This window comes from Moschus berezovskii, chromosome 15 (genome assembly GCF_049115385.1).
Source record: "Moschus berezovskii isolate FMDL1 chromosome 15, NW_MosBer_1.0, whole genome shotgun sequence".
NCBI classification, from domain to species: Eukaryota; Metazoa; Chordata; class Mammalia; order Artiodactyla; family Moschidae; genus Moschus; species Moschus berezovskii.
In genome coordinates, this window is record NC_142474.1 from 17,931,452 (window position 1) to 17,952,228 (window position 20,777).

General features: G+C 51.3%; 1 protein-coding gene across 4 annotated transcripts; it reads right to left on the reverse strand.

Moving 5' to 3' along the window:
• Positions 1 to 227: 227 nt before the first annotated feature.
• Positions 228 to 20,763, reverse strand: TGIF2 (TGFB induced factor homeobox 2). 4 transcript variants are annotated; one of them, XM_055436855.2, is made up of 3 exons: positions 20,651 to 20,763; positions 16,596 to 16,821; positions 228 to 2,965 (listed from the first exon to the last, which is right to left on the reverse strand). In XM_055436855.2, exons 2-3 carry the CDS (start codon positions 16,785 to 16,787, stop codon positions 2,444 to 2,446), a joined length of 714 nt encoding a protein of 237 aa, XP_055292830.1. In that variant the 5' UTR covers positions 16,788 to 16,821; positions 20,651 to 20,763; the 3' UTR covers positions 228 to 2,443. The 4 variants fall into 4 exon arrangements, with proteins under 4 accessions (XP_055292830.1, XP_055292850.1, XP_055292820.1 ...); XM_055436875.2 differs by having other exon boundaries at positions 20,557 to 20,671; XM_055436845.2 differs by lacking the exon at positions 20,651 to 20,763 and adding an exon at positions 19,662 to 20,233.
• Between the last annotated feature and the right edge of the window lie 14 nt (positions 20,764 to 20,777).

Below are 20,777 nucleotides of genomic sequence, written 5' to 3' on the forward strand. Positions count from 1 at the left end.
ACAACCCAAAATAAAGAAGTAATTAGAAAGAGGATGCGGAGTGCAGTTGGGGCCGAGGAAACAAACACAGAGTACACGACACTTGTAAGCGAGGGCGGAAGAGCTCAGGTGGAGTAAGAACTCGGCCACTCTCCCCTCTCAGGCTGAGCCCAGGGTCAGAGTCAATCACCGTTCTTCTTTGAAAAACAAAGACAAAAACAAAAAGACAACTTTATTGACAGAAGACAAAAACAAGTTATTTACAGTAGTTTTTTGCTCAGATAATTCAACGGGATAACTGTGCTTCTCCTCCAGGCTTCTCTCACAACCAGACCAAGCAGAGCCCGCCCCACCCCCAGCTTCCCCACTGTGTACAAGGGGGGAATGCCAACCAGAATTCAGCAGCACGGCTCCCTCACCCCTTTCCGCCCTCTACTGCTCAGTGCACTTTGGGAAGGGAAGGTCCCCCCACCCCCAGCCCAACAACACACTTCCAGAGTCCCCTGCTACAAGTGTTGCAACAGTCACGCCAGACCTGGGCTCAGACACGGGGTGGGGTGGCAGAGGCCGGGCGAGCAGCAGCCTCCACTAACCCTGAAGCTGCCATGTTCATTCTTCCCCAGCAGGGTCTCAGGAGGGTGAGGGTCCCTGATCCCCCTGGGACATGCAAGGAGAGGGCACGGAGGAGAGGAGGCAGAAGAGAGAGCCTAGAAGACTCGCCTGCTAACAGAGAAAGAGCTCCCTCTCTTAAATAACCAATCCTCATTCCTACAGCAATGGGTGGGCCAAGCCACTCAGAATTTGGGGAGCCTCCCTGAAGTCTTCAGGAAATCATCCCAGAAGGACAGAACATATATTGCTGTCGTTCTCCTGGCCAGGCCCACCCCAGTCAGCCAACACCCAGGAACTGTGCTCCTGTGCCCAACCTGACAACTTCAGCAAACTACAGGCTGAGTACCCTGACCTGTCTTTTGGCCCACTAACAATGTTATTCATAACAAAAATATTTCAGCTAATAACCTAGGATTAGTGTTTCTTAGGATATACTAGAAGATGGGGGTATATTGCTGTTGAATGCTATCAGCAATGAAACAGCCAAAAAAAAAAAAAAGGGAAAGGGGAAGGAAGGCGAATAAGACTTAACATCTTTCTCACTGTGAAGTTCAGGACAGGGGGTTCTGCAGCTCCGATTTAAAGAAAGGTGCAACAAAGGACACTCACAGAGACCAGCCTTCATAACCGGCTTCCAGCCCCAGCCTCTGCCAAGGCAGGTCCACAGGCAGCAGGGGGGCACCATCCCACGTTTCCTCCGGGAACAGTCTCCGGCCACCATCATGGGAAAAGCTGCCCACTTAAGGGCTTCCTGACCAGTAGATGGCTCACTTCTCTCCAAGCAGGAGCTACAGGGAACTTTTTGACATTCTGGCCCCACTAAGCCAAGTTCCTAGAAGGAATTCAAAACTCAGGCCGCGGGGTGAAGCTTTCAAGGATAAAGGATAAAGGATTAAAGAGGGAAATAACAAACCACCCCACTGCCTCAGTCTAGCTTACCTCCCCCACCCCCACCCCCACCATACAGTACAAACAAAAACAAACCAAAAAACCAAAACCACCTCTGTTTTTATCCTCCTTCTCTGCTCTGCACGTAGGTTTGGTTGGATTCTCTGTTGGACCCTCTCTGGTGTGGCTTGATCCCCTTCTGCGCATGACGCAGAAAAGCCAAAGCCCATAAAAGTGTTTCTATTTTTTGGGGGGGAGGGGGGAACCAAACCAAAACAACCATTTGGAAATTTGCAGAGATTTAGATGGTCCCCCAAACGAAAATACTCCTTCCTTGGAAAACAATCCCCAGTTGCAGTGGTGAACTAGTCCCAGCTCATAAGGCTCCATCAGGCAATGCACTCTCATTCCCCACACTGGGTTTAACTACGCCTGTTCAAGCAAACCATAGCAAAGAGGGAAAAATAAACACAAAGTTTGGTGAAAACCTAAACATCCAGCTGGACTCGGTTCTGTTACATCTGATCAGTACCTCTTTTCTTTTGTTCACTTATGAACCTGGAATGTCCACACTTGGCTTAACAAAAGGAGGCCCTGTCAGGGGCAACCTGGACCCAGCACAGGTCTGAACGAGGCTGGTTTCCTGTGCCCAGCCCAGGAAAGCAGGCTGGAACAAAGGTGTCCTGGGGATTCTCTGAAGCAGCAGCAGCAGCAGCAGCACCACGCCTGTCTCCCATGTCTTGGTCTCGTCACCGAGCAGGCCTAGAGAAACGGCAGAGTCAGCAGAGAGGTCCCGTCACAGTGCAGTGACACCGGCTGGTGTCTTCCTGCTGAAGACCTCTGGACAGAGGAGATGATCCTGATGTTTGGCAGTGATCCAAAGAAAACCCTCTGTGGGAAGGGGAACCAGAATGGAAACCCAGGACAGCGGGCTCGAACCTTGAGCACCCCTGCTGGCGGATGCCTACTTGGGGTTTTCAGGGACTAAGGCAATGGGAGTGCGCAGCAAGGGGGGTGACGGGTTCTGCTGCTTCTGGAGCTCCATCTCTGCAGCCCTCTGGAGCGCCACCTCCACCAGCAGCTGGAAGCCACTGAAGTCCTCCTTGTCCTGCTCCGGGGGTGTGGGCGGGGGTGTGTTGAAGAGTCCGCCCGTGGGGCTTCCAGCTTCGGCCCTGGTCAGCAGGGTGAGTGTGCTACCAGGGGTCACCAGGGGCTTGGGGGGCTCCAGCTCCCCTTGTGGGAAGGCGGCTCCTGGCTTATCTCCCTGGCCCGAGTGGAGAGGCATGGAGCACATGGACAAGGACAGCACGTTGGTGGGGGCCGGTACGGACACAGCCAGCACGGAGGGGCTTCCGCCTCGGGGGAGGGCCACATCAGAGGCTTTGCCCCCACGGCGGGAAATGGTGTACTGGTTGGGGTCTTTGCCATCCTTCCGAAGCATGTCTGGGAGGAGCCGCCGCCGGGCGTTGATGAACCAGTTACAGATCTGGAATGAGAATGAGACCGGGATCAGACTCCTCAGTCAAAACCAGCTACAAAGCCCCTGTTCCAGGCTCCAGGAACACAGCAAACAATTCAGGTACAACTGCAGCCCTCAGACAGATGTTTGTTGGGGAGAGTTAAAAAAGAAATCATATAAATGAAAATAAAATGCAACCGTGATCCAGCCAACGAAGGGACAGTACGACAGTGCTGTGGGAGACGGTAATGGGAAGACCCGGTCAGGTTGCGAGGACCCATGGTAGTGTTCTCTGAGGACAAGGCTCGCAAATTGAGATGTGAGGATAAGCAGCAGGTCAGGTGGGAGGCCAGAGAGAAAAGCATTCAATTGGGAGGGATTACCTCTGAAAAGCTCAGCGACGTCAGCTCAGAGAAGGCTCCATCCTGCCTGGATGGAACTCAGAGTGGAAACCAGAGGTTACTTACCTCTGATGGTGGGGACTTGATTCTTTATACTAAGGGTGACGGGGAGCCGCAGAAAGGTTTTAAGCAAAGAAGTGACTTGTGACGTGGAGAAGAGAGAAGCAGAGTGCAAGGTTTCAGTAGTTCAAATTAGGTTAAGAAAGATTATGAAAAGATGACAAATGTTTGATCTATTTGGGAAACTGGTGCCCAGTTGGATCTGGATGTATGAGAGAAGAGGGGATAGGACCAAGGGTGATTCATTCACTCCTGAGATTCTAGAACAGTCTTGCTGTAGGCCAGGGAAAGAGCCAGAGACACTATGGGACTCTCAGGTAGAAGAAAAGTTACTGTTTCCAAGCAAAACCAGGGTCAGCGGTTCCAGCTAAATGTGCATTCGACCAACATACTTAAATCCTTTTTCCTACATGCTGCTGGAAAAGCTACCATGAACCTCGACCCCATTCCTGTCGAAGTGATTTAGATCAAACCTCTTGGGCCTGTGCATAAGGCATGATGTTTCTTACTGTGAAATGCTAAGCTGCAAAGCCAGGACATGTCCAGCACCCAGTCCTGTATCTGTTTGGACTCTTTCATAGTCCCCAGCTTCACAGTTCTCCAGTTCAGCCTTGCCACTGGTTGTCGCTCACTTTCTAAAATGCAATATCCCAGAACTTCCCTGGTGGTTCCGTGGTTAAGAATCTGCCTTTCAATGCAGGGTACATGGGTTCAGTCCCTGGTCGGGGAACTAAGATCCAACATGCTGCTGGGCAACTAAGCCCACGTGCCACGACTACTGAGCCTGTGCCTCAACTAAAGAGTTCATGTACCTCAAACTACAGAGTCCACGCACTCTGGAGCCCACGTGCCACAACAAAGATGGTTTGTGTACTGCAACCAAGACCTGATGCACCTAAAATATATTTTTTAAAAAGTAAAGTAAAATGCAACACTATTATTCTTGTTCTAGAAAACTGCCATTTGTCTCCTACCACCTGTAGGATCAAGTCCAGACTCCTGGGCCTGGGTATTAAACCCCTCCCCTGTTCGTGGCCTATCTTTCCAGCCCCTGTATAATTGTTAGTGTGAAATTGCTCACCAGCCTTTGTTGAGGCCCTGTGCTTAAAAAAGAAAAAAAAAGTCTCCATGCTTTTTTGCACATCACATTCGTTCTTTCTGGAACACCCACTTCTCTACCTGGAGAAGGCCTACTCTTACAAGTCTTGGCTGATGTTAAATTGAGCTGGACAGAGGACACGGTTTCAATACACGTCTCTTCACCTATAGCTGCTGCAGTGTGTTAGCTGGTCCGTCATATCTGACTCTGCGACCCCACGGACTGTAGCCCGCCAGGCTTCTCTGTCCATGAAATTCTCCAGGGAAGAATACTGGAGTGGGCAGCCATTCCCTCCTCCAGGGGATCTTCCTGACTCAGGGATCAAACCCAGGTCTCCTGTATTGCATACTGATTCTTTACCATCTGAGCCACCAGGGAAGACCACAGCTGCTGTAGGGCCTAACAGTTTTTTTATACTTGAATGAATGACACCATGAGGGCAGATAATGTTTAGGAAGTGTGAACAGTTTCTGCACATCCGAGAGGAGAAGGCACCTAATTATGGCATGACTGCTGGCATCTACAACACCAGCCTCACATATCCCGTCCTCGCAGTTACTCCTAACAGCCCAGAGTAACACCATCAGTCCTGTAACAGCTCACCTGGGCATTATTTTAAAAGCTATGGATTAGACTAGGAAACAGTTCCTTAGCTGCATGGCTGGTGAAAGCTCATAAATACAAAACCTGTTTTCCCTTAAATAGGTAAATACAACCCCTTATCATTTTTCCCATGTCCTTCTCCCTCCTGCCCTCCAATGGGGCAGCTACTGCCGGAGGAAAGAGGCCAAATCCCTTTCCTGCTCACACGAAAGTACTGGAGAGAATGAACAGACTGTGGGAGCGTGCTGGTGACAGAGCAGGGGTGTAGCGTGGTCCACACCCACACATCGAGGCATGTTTCGAGGCGTTTTTGTTGAGAAGGGTTCATCAGCAGTAGCCATTTAGGCACTGTGTGTGCATGCACGCGTGCTAGATCACTTCAACCATATCCCACTCTTGGCAACCCTATGGGTCATACATCTACACAATTTTTGCTAACAGTTTTATCAGCCCTATGTGTTTGATCAACTCCCATTCTACTCAAGAACATACATAAAGCTGAGCCTGAAGAAGTCAGGCAGGAGTCCACCTCCAGCCAGGGCTCCCCAAGCCTGGCCCTTTGGATCTGGAGGAACCACCACCACTACACTCTGGCATCTTTCTCTCAGGATATCAGAGTCCCAAAGCCCAGCTTATTTTATTCACTGCTATGGTCAAGTTACAACTTCTCACCTTCCTGTTGCCCTCCCTTTCAGGACTTCGTGCTCACTCAGTATTTACAGAGTGCTTACAGTGAGCCAGGCCAGTTCTTGGTGCTGGGGATGCTTCTGTGAATTAAACAGATACACTCTCTGTCCCCTGGAGCTTAAAGTCCTCTGGTTGTGGAGACTGGCAGTGAACAAACATCACCATCGCTGCCAAGAAGTGCCAGGAAGCAAACAGATAGGAATAAAAAGGTAGCATATAAAGATGAGAGAGACTTCTGTGGAGGTATGGGAAGGCTGAAACCTGGCCATACAGAAAGCTGAGGGAAGAATGTTCCAGACAGAGGGAACAGCAAGCGTCAAGGCCCTGAGAGGCAGGAAAGGGTTTGGTGTAAGGAACAGACAGAAGCAGGCAGGGCTGACCCCACGAGGCCAGAGCACCATGGTTAACCACCAGAGCAGCCTACACCGTGAGTGGCCTGACCTAGTTTCCAGTCAGTTCTTCTCCTCAGTTCAGTTCCGTTGCCCAGTCATGTCTGACTTTTCGTGACCCACGGACTGCAGCACACCAGGCTTCCCCGTCCATCACCAACTCCCAGAGTTTACTCAAACTCATGTCCATTGAATCGGTGATGCCATCCAACCATCTCATCCTCTGTCGTCCCCTTCTCCTGCCCTCAATCTTTCCCAGTATCAGGGTCCTTTCAAATGAGTCAGCTCTTTGCATCAGGTGGCCAAAGTGTTGGAGTTTCAGCTTTAGCATCACTCCTTCCAATGAATATTCAGGACTGATTTCCTTTAGGATTGACTGGCTGGATCTCCTTACAGTTCAAAGGACTCTCAAGTCTTCTCCAACACCACAGTTCAAAAGCATCAATTCTTCGGCGCTCAGCTTTCTTTATAGCTCAACTCTCACATCCATACATGACTACTAGAAGAACCATAGCTTTGACTAGATAGACCTTTGCTGGCAAAGTAACGTCTCTGGCTTTTTAATATGCTGTCTAGGTTGGTTATAGCTTTTCTTCCAAGGAGCGAGCATCTTAATTTCATGGCTGCAGTCACCATCTGCAATGATTTTGGAGCCCAAGAAAAGAAAGTCTATCACTGTTTCCATTATTTCCCCATCTATTTGCCATGAAGTGATGGGACCGGATGCCATGATCTTAGTTTTCTGAATGTTGAGTTTTAAGTCCACTTTTTCACTTTCCTCTTTCACTTTCCTCAAGAGGCTGTTTAGTTCCTCTTCACTTTCTGCCATAAGGGTGGTATCATCTATGTATCTCAGGTTATTGATATTTCTCCCAGCAATCCTGATTCCAGCTTGTGCTTAATCTAGCCCAGCGTTTCTCATGATGTACTCTGCATATAAGTTAAATAAGCGGGGTGACAATATACAGCCTTGACGTACTCCTTCCCCCGATTTGAAACCAGCCTGTTGTTCCATGTCCAGTTCTAACTGTTGCTTCTTGACCAGCATACTGATTTCTCAGGAAGCAGGTCAGGTGGTCTGGTATTCCCATTTCTCTCAGAATTTTCCAGTTTGTTGTGATCTACACAAAGGATTTGGCATAATCAATAAGGCAGAAGTAGATGTTTTTCTGAATTCTCTTGCTTTTTCTACAATCCAGTGGATGTTGGCAATTTGATCTCTGGTTCCTCTGCCTTTTCTAAACCCAGCCTGAACATCTGGAAGTTCACGGTTCACGTACTGCTGAAGCCTGGCTTGGAGACTTTTGAGCGTTACTTTGCTAGTGTGTGAGATGAGTGCAATTGTGCAATAGTTTGAACATTCTTTTGCATTGCCCTTCTTTGGGATTGGAATGAAAACTGAACTTTTTCAGTCCTGTGGCCACTGCTGAGTTTTTCAAATTTGCTGGCATGTTGAGTACAGCACTCTAACAGCATCATCTTTTAGAATTTGAAATAGCTCAACTGGAATTCCATCACCTTCACTAGCTTTGTTCATCGTGATGCTTCCTAAGGCCCACTGGACTTTGCATTCCAGGATGTCTGGCTCCGGTGAGTGATCATACCATCATGGTTATCTGGATCATTAAGGTCTTTTTTGTACAGTTCCTCTGGGTATTCTTGCCACCTCTTCTTAATATCTTCTGCTTCTGTTAGGTCCATACCATTTCTGTCCTTTATTGTGCCCATCTTTGCATGAAATGTTCCCTTGGTATCTCTAATTTTCTTTAAGAGATCTCTAGTCTTTGCCATTCTATTGTTTTCTTCTATTTCTTTGCACTGAACATTTAGGAAGGTTTTCTTATCTCTCCTTGCTATTCTTTGGAACTCTGCATTCAAATGGGTATATCTTTCCTTTTCTCCTTTGCCTTTAGCGTCTTTTCTCAGCCTTTTGTAAGGCCTCTTCAGTCAACCATTTTGCCTTTTTGCATTTGTTTTTCTTGGGGATGGCCTTGATCACTGCCTCCTGTACGATGCCATGAACCTCTGTCCATAGGTCTTCAGGCACTCTATCAGATCTTATCCCTGGAATCTATTTGTTACTTCCACTGTATAATAGTAAGGGATTTGATTTAGGTCATACCTGAATGGTCTAATGGTTTTCCTTACTTTCTTCAATTTAAGTCTTCTCCTGGTCTTGTCTTTTCTCTCCTCCTAGTTTATAAACAGATAACTTACAGAGCATGTAGCAGCGGCTTTAGAGGGAGGAAAAGGCAGGACCCCCCGACACCTGCCTTGTGCTGAGATCTGTGTGGGCTGCAAAAATGTCTAACGTTTCTCTTACAGGTGAATGGCCCAAAGGCCCAGTCTCCTCAGGGCTCCTGTACCAATTTCTACCCCTGCCTATCACCTTTCTCGGCTCATATCTTGGCAAGGCCTTGAGTACCACTACTCAAAGGGATAGCCACCTATGACCAGAGCTGGTGCCTGGAGTTGGCATGGCTCCTTGCCCAGCAGCCTGCAGCCACACTTGCTCTACAGGTGACCCAAGGACGGCACTGGACTCCAGGTCCTGTCAGGCGGGGAATGCTCCTGGGCAAGGCAGAGCCAAAGCCTTCTCACGGCTTCTCTCCCTCTCCATTCCGGCCTAGAAGGACCCTGCCTCTGCGGTTCTCATTTACTCCGCCTTACTTCTCTGGTCCCCTCAGTACAAGCGAGCACACACATGACAACGGCCATCAGCTGACAGGGGCCGAGCTGCTCACTCCAGTCTTGGCTGCAGTGGCAGGAGAGCCCTGAGGGAGCAGACAGACTGAAGAGGCTAAGAGGACAAAGGAAGTAAGGACTTTGATATGAGGTACCATGCCAACCATCTTACTTGTGATATGTTTAATCTGCAAGCAAGCCGGGACCGTAGTAAGCAGCATCCCCAAAGTTCTAGAGAGGGAACTCAGAGATGAAAGAATCTGCCCCAAGTCACACCGCCTCCAAGTACAGAGCTGGGGTTCAAATCCAGGTCTTTTGGCTTTAGGGGCCCTCCTGTTCTTCTCATTCTCATTTGCTATGTCTTACTGAATAGAGGAACAAAACGGAGAGCTGAAAGTCATCATCATAATCCTAAAAGCAGACACTTGTTTAACAAGACAAAACAGACAGTAAGGAGGCTGCCAAGTTTTCCACAGGCGAGGGTAAGCTTGGGGAGGGGGCTCTTCTTATGCTGTTCGCTTCTCAGAATTAGAAGCCAAAATGAGAGTTGCAGCTAGAGGCTAGGTGCCTACCCATCTGCTGGTGAAGCCAGGCTCCCCTCCACACGACTGCACTGCTGTTCTGAACATCTCCCATCAAACTAACTCATTTAATCTTCTACCTGGTGGCTCAGCGGTAAGAACCTGCCAGCAATGCAGGAGACGCAGGTTCGATCCCAGGGGTGGGAAGGTCTCTTGGAGAAGAAAACAGCAACCCACTCCAGTGTTCTTGCCTGAGAAATCTCACGGACAGAGGAGCCTGGTGGGGCTACAGTCCATGAGGTCACAAAAGAATCAGGACACGACTTAGTGACTAAACAAGTTTATGAGACAGCTTCTGTGGTGAGTTCCATTTTATTTCAGCTGTTGGAAGAAACAGAGCCCCGATCAGAGAGATTCAGTAACAAGTGCAAAGGCTGGGATGTGGTCCCAATAGCCTGGTTCCAGGCAACAATCAGGCGAAAAACTGAAGACAGCCCAAGGCCCTTCCTCCTTGCTCAGAGGCTTCCATTGTAAGAATGGGTTAGCATAAGAACAGCCATCTTAGAGGCCAGAAAAACCATTTTTACTGAGTATGTGACTTGAGGGAGGAAGAACTAGATAAAACCTGGGAGACAAGTTAATCTTAAGTATCAGGAAGGCAAGTTAATCTTAAACACCAAGGATGTGGGCGGCTTCGACACTGAAAATTAGGTAAACAGGTCTGATGAACTTATCTCCTTAAGACCCCAGGAGAGAGAGAGGCACAGCTGTGTGTGTGTGTAATGAAAAAATTCCTGTGAGTTAGGTAATTTAGAAATATCATGATTTAAAAATGCTATATAACCCCTTGGCTCTGAGTGCCCGGGGTCCTTGTTGAAACCTGCTGCATCGGGCGGACACTTGGACCCCAGCTAGCTGGAAATAAACCTCACTGTAGGTCTTGCATTATCGTAAGTGTCCTCTGTTCCTTTGAGGGAAGGGCGACTCTGGACGCTAACACCATCTCTGTCTCCAGCTGCCTCCCCATCTACCTGTGTCCCAGGAGAGCACCGCACCTCTCCCCCTTATCAGGATATAGCAGAATCGTGACCAGGGTTGAGGAGCAAGGGACCAGTGTTTCTGTTTTGATCACAGTCGTGTGGAGGGGAGCCTGGCTTTACCAGCAGATGCGTGGGCACCTAACCTCTAGCTGCACCTCCCATTTTGGCTTCTGAGATGCGAACAGCGTAAGAACACCCCGCCTCCCCAAGCTCACCCTGGCCTGCGGAAAACTTGGCAGCCTCCTTACTGTCTGTTTTGTCTTCTCATCCGATACAAATGCACAGCTGAGGGAGGTGGGGGAAGGGCCCAAGGCCTCAATGTACCACCATGCCAGCCGTGATAACAGGCTGTGTGGATTTTTTGCAGCTCCCTCTGGCTGCTCAACCCAAGCTTAAATCAGGGGAAAAAAAAGCACGTGACCTGCCCCAGCTCAAGGTCCTTGAGGAGTGGGTAGGAGAATGCCAAGGTGAATTCTATGATTAATATGGCAAAACACAGCCTGGGTGCCTGAAGACTGTCCCTACCATAAAGCAGGGCTCTGCCTGAAAGGCTGCTGCCCTGTCAGTAGTTTTTTTAATCAGTGGCCCAGATGAAGGGCACAGAAGGCATCACTGAGGCAAATGGGAGTGGGAGGGGCACCACGTGAGCGCCCTTTTTTTTCGGCTGTCATGTACCACGTGGGGTCTTAGTTCCCCAGTCAGGGATCAAACCCAGGTCTCCTTCATTGGAAGCGTAGAGTCTTAACCACTGGACCACCAGGGAAGTCCCAGGAGTGCTTTAATTTTTGTTAAGTCTTTTTAACTGTGAAAGACAGAAGCAAAAAGAGGGGAAAGAATGAGGGCACAGAGAGACCTTTCCCAAACATCCGGTCCCTCCACCTGAGTCGTGACCATTCCTGTCTGGGTGCTCCTAAAGGTAGCTGGCTGTGTTAGATGACCTTAAGGGTGATATTTAAAACTATATATTCTGCTTTATAGATAGGGGATAGGGGAGGGTGGAATCAGGAATGTGTATTTTTAAACAAACTTTCCAGAATTCTGCCATCCAAGCTTAAGAACCAAAGGTTTAGCCCATTGGTTTAACTTGTCCTAGTGGGCCAAACCCTGTATTTAAGCAAAAAAGCTTTATACAAAAGCTCAGAAAACAAAACAAAACACACAGATGAAAAGCCTTAAGGTGGGGAGACAGTAGTTATCTGCAGGAAGAAGCAGGGAGCCTAGCTTTGGAGCCTTTGGAATAAACAGAGCAGCTTCGAATGGTAAAGAATTCGCCTGCCAGTGCAGGAGATTTAAGAGACACAGGTTCGATCCCTGAGTCAGGAAAATCCCCTGGAGGAGGGCATGGCAACCCACTCCAGTATTCTTGCCTGGGAAATCCCATAGAGGATGCTGGCAGGCTGCAGTTCACAGCGTCATGCCTATGCATGCCAGGGCAGGGCCAGGCCACCCCCTGGCCACGCAGCAGGTCACTACAGTTTCAGATCCTCTCTGGCCTAGGACAAGTACCAGAGGGACTACTGACCCCACCTCCTCGATCCTTCAAGTCTGTCAGGATTCCACTCAGATTCAGCTTCCTGAGAGAAGCCTTGCCTACCAGGGCAGTTCAGCTGACACCCCACTGGTAATTAACTACAGTGAATCCTTAGTCCTTTGAATAATGCCTTCCCTCCCCCTGGGGGGCAAGGTGGTGGGGGGACAGTGCCTGTTCTACCGTGGTGTTTCCAGGACACAGCATCAGGTCTGGCACAGAGCGCACCTCCCATCAATACTCCACATGGTGGAGGGAAATGGGCCCACCCCTCCCTGCCACGCTTACCTTCCCTCCCCAACAGGAAGCCCCTTAGAACAGTTAGAAAGCACAGCAACACAGTGGGCTTAGAGGGTGTCACTGGGACCTGTGAAAATCCTTCACAAATGACTTTTTGCTTTTACCCTCGCAACTGCCTAGCCTGGGGGCAAGTACCAGCAAACCAGTTAGTTAAATGACTCATTGACTTGCTAATGAGATTGCTCCTGGGCCAGTTAAAGGAGACAATCAAAAGGGACGTCCCCGGGGAGAGACTGAACAAGCTTGGCAAAATGTTGATGCTGGTTGGAGCCAGGTGATGGATGCCAGGGGTGTATTTACAATATTCTCTTACTTTTGTGGTTATTTGCAAATGTTCTTAATAAATAATGTAAATTTTAAAAATTAAATACAGGAAAAAGAGATGCCTCCAGGGACTGGCTTACACCAACTTTTCCAGGTTGAGGAGCCACTGCATTTCCGTACTTCTGAAGTCCTCACTGTTGACATTTCCAACAGTTTAATCTTCGCTTTGTCACTTCAAGAATTATTTACTGAGCACCTACCTGATACCTGGCATTAAGCTAACACTTAGGATGTATGATAAATAAGACGAGGCTTCTAGAGTTCTAAAAATCACTCAGGGCTTCCCTGGTGGCTCAAAGGGTAAAGAATCCACCTGTAATGCGGAGACCTGGGTTCAATATCTGGGTTGGGAAGATCCCCTGGAGAAGGGAATGGCAGTCCACTCCAGTATTCTTGCCTGGAGAATCCCCATTGACACAGGAGCCTGGCAGGCAGAGTCGGACAGGACTGAGTGACTAAGCACAGCACCAGAGACTAAGACTCCGAACTCCCAATGCAGGGGGCCTGGGTTCAATCCCTGGTCAGGGAACTAAATTCCACACGGAGCAACCAAGACCAGTCAAAGTCAAATAAACCAATCCATCTTTTAAAAGGCCATCAGTCAGGTCCAAATGCTGACCAGTCCTGGTGCTGTGGGAGCACAGAGCCCCTCTAGGGCTCAGGAGCCTCCTTGGTCAGGGGTGGGAACAAAGGGGTCTGGCTATCTATCAGGGCAACAGGAACATGGGAGGCCAGGGATGAGGCCTGCTATGCAGATTGGTACAGCAGCCACTGAAGGGTTCTAAGTAGAGGAGTGGCAGGTGACCCAGGTTGAATCAGGGTAGGAGAAGCCATATTCCTGAAATACTGGCTTCCCTGGTGGCTCCAGTGGTAAAGAATCCACTTGCCAGCGCAGGAGACGCCAGTTCAATCCCTGGGTCAGGAAGAGCCCCTGGAGAAGGAGATGGCAATCCACTCTGGTATCCTGGCCTGGGAAATTCCATGGACAGAGGAGCCTGGTGGGCTATAGTCTGTGGGGTCACAAAAAGTCAGACATGATTGAGCAACTAAACAACAGCAAATGTATAGGAATTGGTGAGACCAAACGAGCTGAGAAAGGGCTATAAACGGGAACTCCTTAGAGAAGGAAGGATCCAGCTTGGAGAAATTACGTGTTATCAGTCAGGACATCTGGGGTGCCGGAGAGACCTTCAAGCAGGGGTGTACGGCTGGCACTGCTTGGAATTCACAGTACAGTTTTCATCCAGAACACCAGTCTGGGGACTTCCCTGCTGGCCCAGAGGTTGGGAGTCCGCCCTGCAGTACCAGGGACGCAGGTTCGATCCTGATCGGGTAACTAAGATCCCACGTGCTTCAAGGCAACTAAGCCCAAGCACCACAACCACTGAGTACTCGCGTTACAACCGAGACCCGAGGCGGTCAAACAAACAAATATTAAACAAAGAGCGCCACACGGTCCAGACCGCTCCTAGTCTCAGCGTGACCCTAGTGCAACCCCTCCTCCTACCAGGCGATGCCGAGATCCAGCCGGCCCTTCTGCAGAAGCCTCCCGTCTGCAGCAGCTAATCCTGTCCCAGCCCTGCGTTTCTGTAACGCAGGCATCTGAGGGGCCCACAAGTTCTGCCCAAGAACGATTTGGTCTTATGCTTCAATGGCAAGCCACTCCAGTACTCTTGCCTAGAAAATCCCATGGACGGAGGAGCCTGCTAGGCTGCAGTCCATGGGGTCGCTACGAGTCAGACATGACTGAGCGACTTCACTTTCCCTTTTCACTTTCACACACTGGAGAAGGAAATGGCAACCCACTCCAGTGTTCTTGCCTGGAGACTCCCAGGGACGGGGGAGCCTGATGGGCTGCCGTCTATGGAGTCACACAGAGTCGGACACGACTGAAGTGACTTAGCAGCAGCAGCAGTGCCATGGCCTCTGGCCGCCCAGGTTTGCTCAACTCTGGAGCCAGGCAGTGCCTCTGTCTCCCTACTCATCCTAGTGCAGCCGACAACACACCATCCACCATTTGATATTAATGCAGTTGGATGGAATCTCATTCCTTTTACGTTTCTTTACCTTGGAAAACTGGTTATTTTGCAGTTGTGTCTAAGAGCAAAAGCAAGAAGTTTTTTTTCTTTAAAACCCAGTTTTATGTTTGTACATGCTTAAAGAATGTGATAAAAATTATTCAAGTCAACACTGTGAGGTAGGCAAATCCATGAGAAATATTTTTTTTAAGAGAAGTTAGTACGTTATTCAGGCTTGAGAAATAGTGTCCCTGATAAAAAGCAATTTCAATAAAGTGTGACAGGTGGTTTAGCAGCACAGGTAGAGGCATACTGGAATACAAAGCAGTGGCCTCTACCCTAGGCTGGGGAAGTCAGAGCATGAGTTCACGAGAAAATGCTTCACCAAAGTAAGCCAGGCTCAAGAGAGGTCAAAAAGAAACCAAGGGAGATGACCCGGAGGCTGGAGAGTTCAAGGGCCCGAGAGACAGGACGAACGAGGCTGCGGGCAGAAGACTGGCAAGAGGCTACCTAGGTAATCCTGGCTCTTAGGCGCCTGTCTTTGGCCTGTGCTGTTCTATATCCTGTGAGTTAAAGTCCACCTCTTCTGGGAGGCCTTCTGAGGCTCCAGGCCTGCTCAGAAGCCCTGCCCTCGTCTCTGCTGCCATCTGTCCCAGCGGCGACCACTTCTCCCAAACATCAGTGACCAGGTCTTCCCCAGCTGTCCCATCCCAGACTGGACACTGCCCAGGGTAGGCCTGTGTCTGGATCCTCTCCGGGGTCCCAGCTCTGCCCAGCATACAGTGCTTGTCGGTACACTGAGGAATTGCTAGGCAAGACCTGTGATCTAGGAAAGGATGCGAGGGAGAGCAGAAGTGGCTGCCCTTGCCAAACACCTCCCAGTAAGCCGTGAATTCCTCTCGGTCTCGCTCCCTGACCTATTATCATAGTGCTACCAACATCTCCCTTTCTCAGATGAGGAAACACGAAGCTCAGAGAGAAGGCAGTGACTTGGCGAAGGTCCAGGCTTCCTCTTGTGGAGAAGATGGGATCTGAGTCAGGGTCTGTAACTCTAGAGCCCTTCTCATAGACAGACTCCGATTAACCACTGCCCAGCAGGTATAAAGTCAGGTGACAGGAATTCAGAGGGCTGAATACTCACCATGAGGCTTTGTAGAAGAGGGAAAACAGCTGGAAGATGTGGGAGGTTCGGAGTCGGGTAAGGGAAAGAAGAGGTAGGGCCACTCTATTTCCTGGAGTAATGGGCCAGGAAAGAACAGAAGTGGAAGGGGAGGCAGCAGGAGTAGAGGTAGGCCTTTGCTAGGCTGGGGGCCAGCTCTGGGTCAGCTGTCTTACCTGAGCATCATGAAAACAGAACAAACACACCTGCAGGTCAGCAACAGAGACAATTCAAAGTAGCTAATTCCCCTCACTCTGACCAAAAGTGGATAACAGGCTCCTTTGAGTGTCTTCTGTCTGTGGTGTACTTTCACATCCAGTTCTGAATCTCTTCCTCACAACAGTTCAGTCAGGCAGTCTAACCCCACTTTACAGACGGGAAATCAAAGTGTGGTTCACAACTCCTGAATGGCAGAATGGGGTTTTGACCCCAGAACCTCTCCCTTCTGCCCTTTCCTTCACTGTGATTCCAACTCCTTTATAACCAGTCTGCAGATCACCAGCTGCCCCTGGAAACCAAACTGCCATCCAAGCACCAGTCTGGGGCTGGAGGCCAAAGCCCAGACACTCACTGCCTTTTCACCTTCTCTTGGCCTCCTGCATTGATGATGACACCCAGACATTAATTCCCTGCCTCTTCAGAACGCTCCAGAATCTGAAATCTAGCTGTGAAGTCTTCATGCAGTTGTCTTCCTGTGAGGCAGAGAGGCTGGCTATTCTCACCTGACCCAAGAAGAAACTGAGGCCCAGGGAGGGGAGGTGACCAGCCCAAGGCCACACAGCTGAGTCAGTGACAGGCCCGGGGTGGGACCAGAACCCGAGTCTCCTGCGACCCCCTGCTTACCTGCAGCACCGACAGGTTGGTCTGTCCAGAAAGGCTCAGCTTCTCCTGCTCTGAGGGGTAGGCGTTGTAGCGGTGCAGGTACAGCCAGTCCCGGAGGATCTTCACCGACTCCTTGGGCAGGTTCCCTCTGCGCTTCCTCTTGCCTGCCAGGGAGAGGAGGCCTTCCTCCTCGCCCAGGTCACTGTCTGACATGGTGTCTAGGGGCAAGGTGAGACCTCAGGCAAGCCTGAAACAGGTGACAAAGGGAATGGGGACATTATTACCATGCGCTGCCCGTGACCCTTTTCTCAGCACGTCATTAGAGCCTGAGACGCCAGAAATGGGGTAATCGAAACTTCAGTCTCAGGCCACACTAAAGCCTGGGCAAGGTAGAAGGAAGAGCCCAAAATGCCTCCAGTTCATCAGGCCAGAGAAAACTATTGAAACAAATAGCAGATCGTTAATAAATAGAACCAGACAGTAATTATAACTACCACTGAGGCCTGTTTTCTGTGCTCTGTACCGAGCACTTCACATTTGTTATCTCATTCAGTCCTCACACATGCCCTTGTGAGGGAGACACTAATATTATCGTCATTTTTAGATTAGAAAAACGAAGGCCCGGAGAGATTCAGAAAGTCATCCAAGATACTATGGCTGTTAAACAGTTACCATGTACCAGTAATTTCACACCTAAGATAGCTGGTTATGAAGATAAGTGAAAACCCATGTCCACACAAAACCTTGTACATTACTCATTAATAGTAACATTATTTATAATAGTCAAAGGGGGAAGCAACCCAAGTGTCCTCCAACAGATGTATGGATAAATGAAATGTGGTCTATCCACAATACAGGAGAGTATTACTGAGCCGTAAAAAGGAAGTCTCAATACAGGCTACAGTATGCGTGAAATTGCAAATATTATGCTAAGTAAAAGAACCCAGTCACAAAAAACACATACTGTATGATTCCATTTTTATGAAATGTTCAGAATGGGCTGGAAGGGGATAGAAGAGTGATCACTAAAGGGTACAAAGTTTCTTTTCCAGGTGATAAAATCATTGATTTATTTGCTTTAAATGTGTAAGCTGGGAACTTCCCTGGTGGTACAGTGGATAAGAATCCACTTGCCAATGCTGGGGAAACAAGTTTGATCCCTGGTCAGGGAAGATCCCACATGCCAAAGAGTTAATAACTAAATCCGTACACAACTACTAAGCCCATGCTCCACAACAAGAGAAGGCACCACAATGAGAGGCCCTCGCATCACAACAAAAGGAGCCCCACCTCCACCATCCAAGACAACTAGAGAAAGCCTATGTGCAGCAAGGAAGACCTAGCACAACCAAAAAAATAAAAGTGTAAGCTGTATGGTATGTGAATTATACCTCAATAAAGTTGTTACGGGGAAAAAAAAAATCTGACTTCCAGGATATGGTATGGAAGCACGGTTTGGACCCTGATAGCTTGCCCTGCCCCCATGCCTTCTTGCTTCCCAGGTCTCCCAAGACCCATTGTGGAGTCTGGAAACCCTATCAATCTCCACACTCCTATAGCAATCCAAGAAACACTTACTGTGTACCTACTGTATACCCTGCAGATATGTTGAATTATCCCTACTGGTTTTCTCTCACATTCTCCTTTGTCATTTAGCCCTTGTTCTGGTCCTAGAAATCAGTGCCTCAAAAATCCAGAAAAATGAGCAAAGGCTGGGCTCTGGTTCCTCCAGCTTGGCTGTGTGACCTGTGGCAAGCAACCTTCCCTCTCTGGGCATGCGCTTCCTAGTCATCTGTCAATTGAAGGAAGGTGTTTCCCTAGACACTCCCAACTCAGTTGCTCATCCTCCCCCCTCCCCTGACCCCCCAAAGTTCTCCTTTGCAAAACCAAAGGAGAACATTTTTAAAACCAAAAGTTCCAGGACAAGCTGATGCCAGAATCTCAAGGCTCCTCCCTCCTCAGCCTTTTAACAGCTCCCTCGCAGTCTGGGCCAGCAGACTCTGGCATCTCCCAGGTTTTGTTTCCTCGACTTGGGCCAGAGCCCAGATATCTGGGCTGGCTAGGCCAGGCTTTCGAGGGAAGGGTCTACTCTCCCAGCCAGGCCACCTGGAGGTGAGACAGGCACTGGTGAGAGATGCCACTCCGCAGAAAGCAGCAACAGCAGGCTGCTTTCTGAGGTCAGGTTTCTGAGGTTTAGCTGGCCAGGGCAGTCAGGACCTGAGCTCAGGCAAGGATGCAGCCCTGGCAGGCTGCGAGTTTACCCGAGGTGATCTGCACAAATTCCACCCTGGCTGCCAGTCAAATCCCAGTCTGCAGGGTTCCAGTGGGTGGCCTGCGGAGATGACCCTGCACAGACTTCCCCACCGCAGTGTCTGCGCCCCAGCCACGATATACACCGACAAATACAGCAGACACCGTTCACAAACCCCAAGCCGGAAGGTTCGCCACATACACACCCCACACTCCCACCCAGCCTCACACCAGGCAACTCTTAACAGCACTCCGATAACTGGCACCAACCCATCGCTCAGCCCCTTGAACCCCCCACGATTTCCACCAACAAATCCAGCAGACACACAGTTTACAAATCCCACCTCCAGCACGAACAACTGGTACCACGCAACCAGTTCCTGGATATACGCCCACCCAAGAACTCCAAACGACTCACCCACCCACGAACTCTCAGACTGGGAAAACTCCCGACCGCATCACACCAGTGATCAGTTCTTACCCTCACTGGCCTGCGGTAGCACCCTCTGAACACAACACCCGGGGCACCACTCCACGACGCCGGACCTGCAAGCACTCCCGCACCAACTTTTTGACAACTCCCCGCTGCTCGGCCGACACTCGCCCGGGCCGAGCCCTCGCGCGGCGTTCCCAGCAGTTCACACAAAGCGCGCAGCCTCCCCCGCGGCCCAGACCCGAGTCGGAGCACATGGCTCCCGGGGCGGCGGGGGAATCGGCCTGCGCTCGGGGCGCCGGCACCCCTCGCCCCCACCCACCCTGCGTCACACTAGGCGCTTCGGCTCCCCGGCGGGTCCGCCACCCCCGCGGGGCGGGGGCTCGGGAAGAAAGAAAACTCACGTGTCTGTCCCGGGGCAGGAAAAAGTTTGGTTCCCACCCCCCTTCCCCCGCCGCTCGGCGCTGGCCGACTCTTCGGGGCGCGGGGCCGGCCGAGCCTGCGCGCTCGGCTTTGTGCTACGAACTCGGCCCGGAGGGGGAGGGGAGGGGGCTGGGCTCCCACCTCCGCACCGCCCCCCCCACCAGCCCTGCGCCCAGACTCCATGTTGGCCGCCCCCTGCCCCGGAGACGGCGCGCTTCCCCCCGCCGAGGGAGGCTCGGCTCCGACTCGGCCTGCCCGAAGGACCCGGCGCGCACAAACTTTCTTCGGGTCGCCGGCCCCACGCGCCCCGCTCCCTTGGCCCGCCCGGGAGTGACAGATGCCTCAGAGACAGACTTTCCTTTGTTCCAAAGGAAAAGGGAACTCGCGCGGGCTCCCCGGCCCCCCCACAGCTCCGAGACCTTCCCGCTGCCCCCACCCGCAGCTGTCACTCTCGGGGGGCCCCTCCCCGGCTCGGCCGCGGCGGGGGCCGGGGGGGGCGCCCGGCGGTTAGCAACGTGCACTTTTGAAACCAAACAAACCCGCCCCCCGCGCGCTCAGCCCCGGCCCCGGGGCAGGGGCGGCCCTCTCCCGGGGTGGGATCCTCGGGAGCTGGGTCCCCCCCGCCACCAAGGAGCCCCGAGCGAACTTCCTCCGGGAGGGGGGAAGGGCGGGGGAGCCGCGCCCCCCCGGCCCCCGCCAGCGCTCCGCAGTCGGGACTCACACACACACACACACCCGGGCTCACACACCCACCATCGCACGCGCTAGGACGACGCCCCCTCCCCCGCCCGGCCGAGAGAAAGAAACTTTCCAAGTTGTCCGCGCGCCCCCCCGGCCCCATCCGCCGCCCCCCCAACTCCGGCGCCCCGCACTGACTCTCCCCCGGCGGCTTTTCAGTCCACGCGGCCTCGGGCTCGGTCCCGGGCGTCCCGGCAGGGGCCGGGGGTCGCCGGGGGAGCGCGCCGCGTACCTGCCGGGCCTGACACTCGGGCCTGACAGCTCGCGGCTGGAAAGCACCTCGCGGCCTGACGTCAGATCCCCTCTCCTCCCCTCGGCGCTCGGCTCGCCCTCCCCCACCCGCCCGGAGGGAGAAAACA

What these genes read in the sequence shown, in the direction of transcription:
- TGIF2 (XM_055436855.2), bottom strand. Translation starts at nt 16,787, where the DNA reads ATGTCAGACAGTGACCTGGGCGAGGAGGAAGGCCTCCTCTCCCTGGCA. An exon ending in CCAACCTGTCGGTGCTGCAG is followed by an intron (nt 2,966 to 16,595) that starts GTAAGCAGGGGG and finishes TTCTCATTCCAG; the next exon opens with ATCTGTAACTGGTTCATCAA.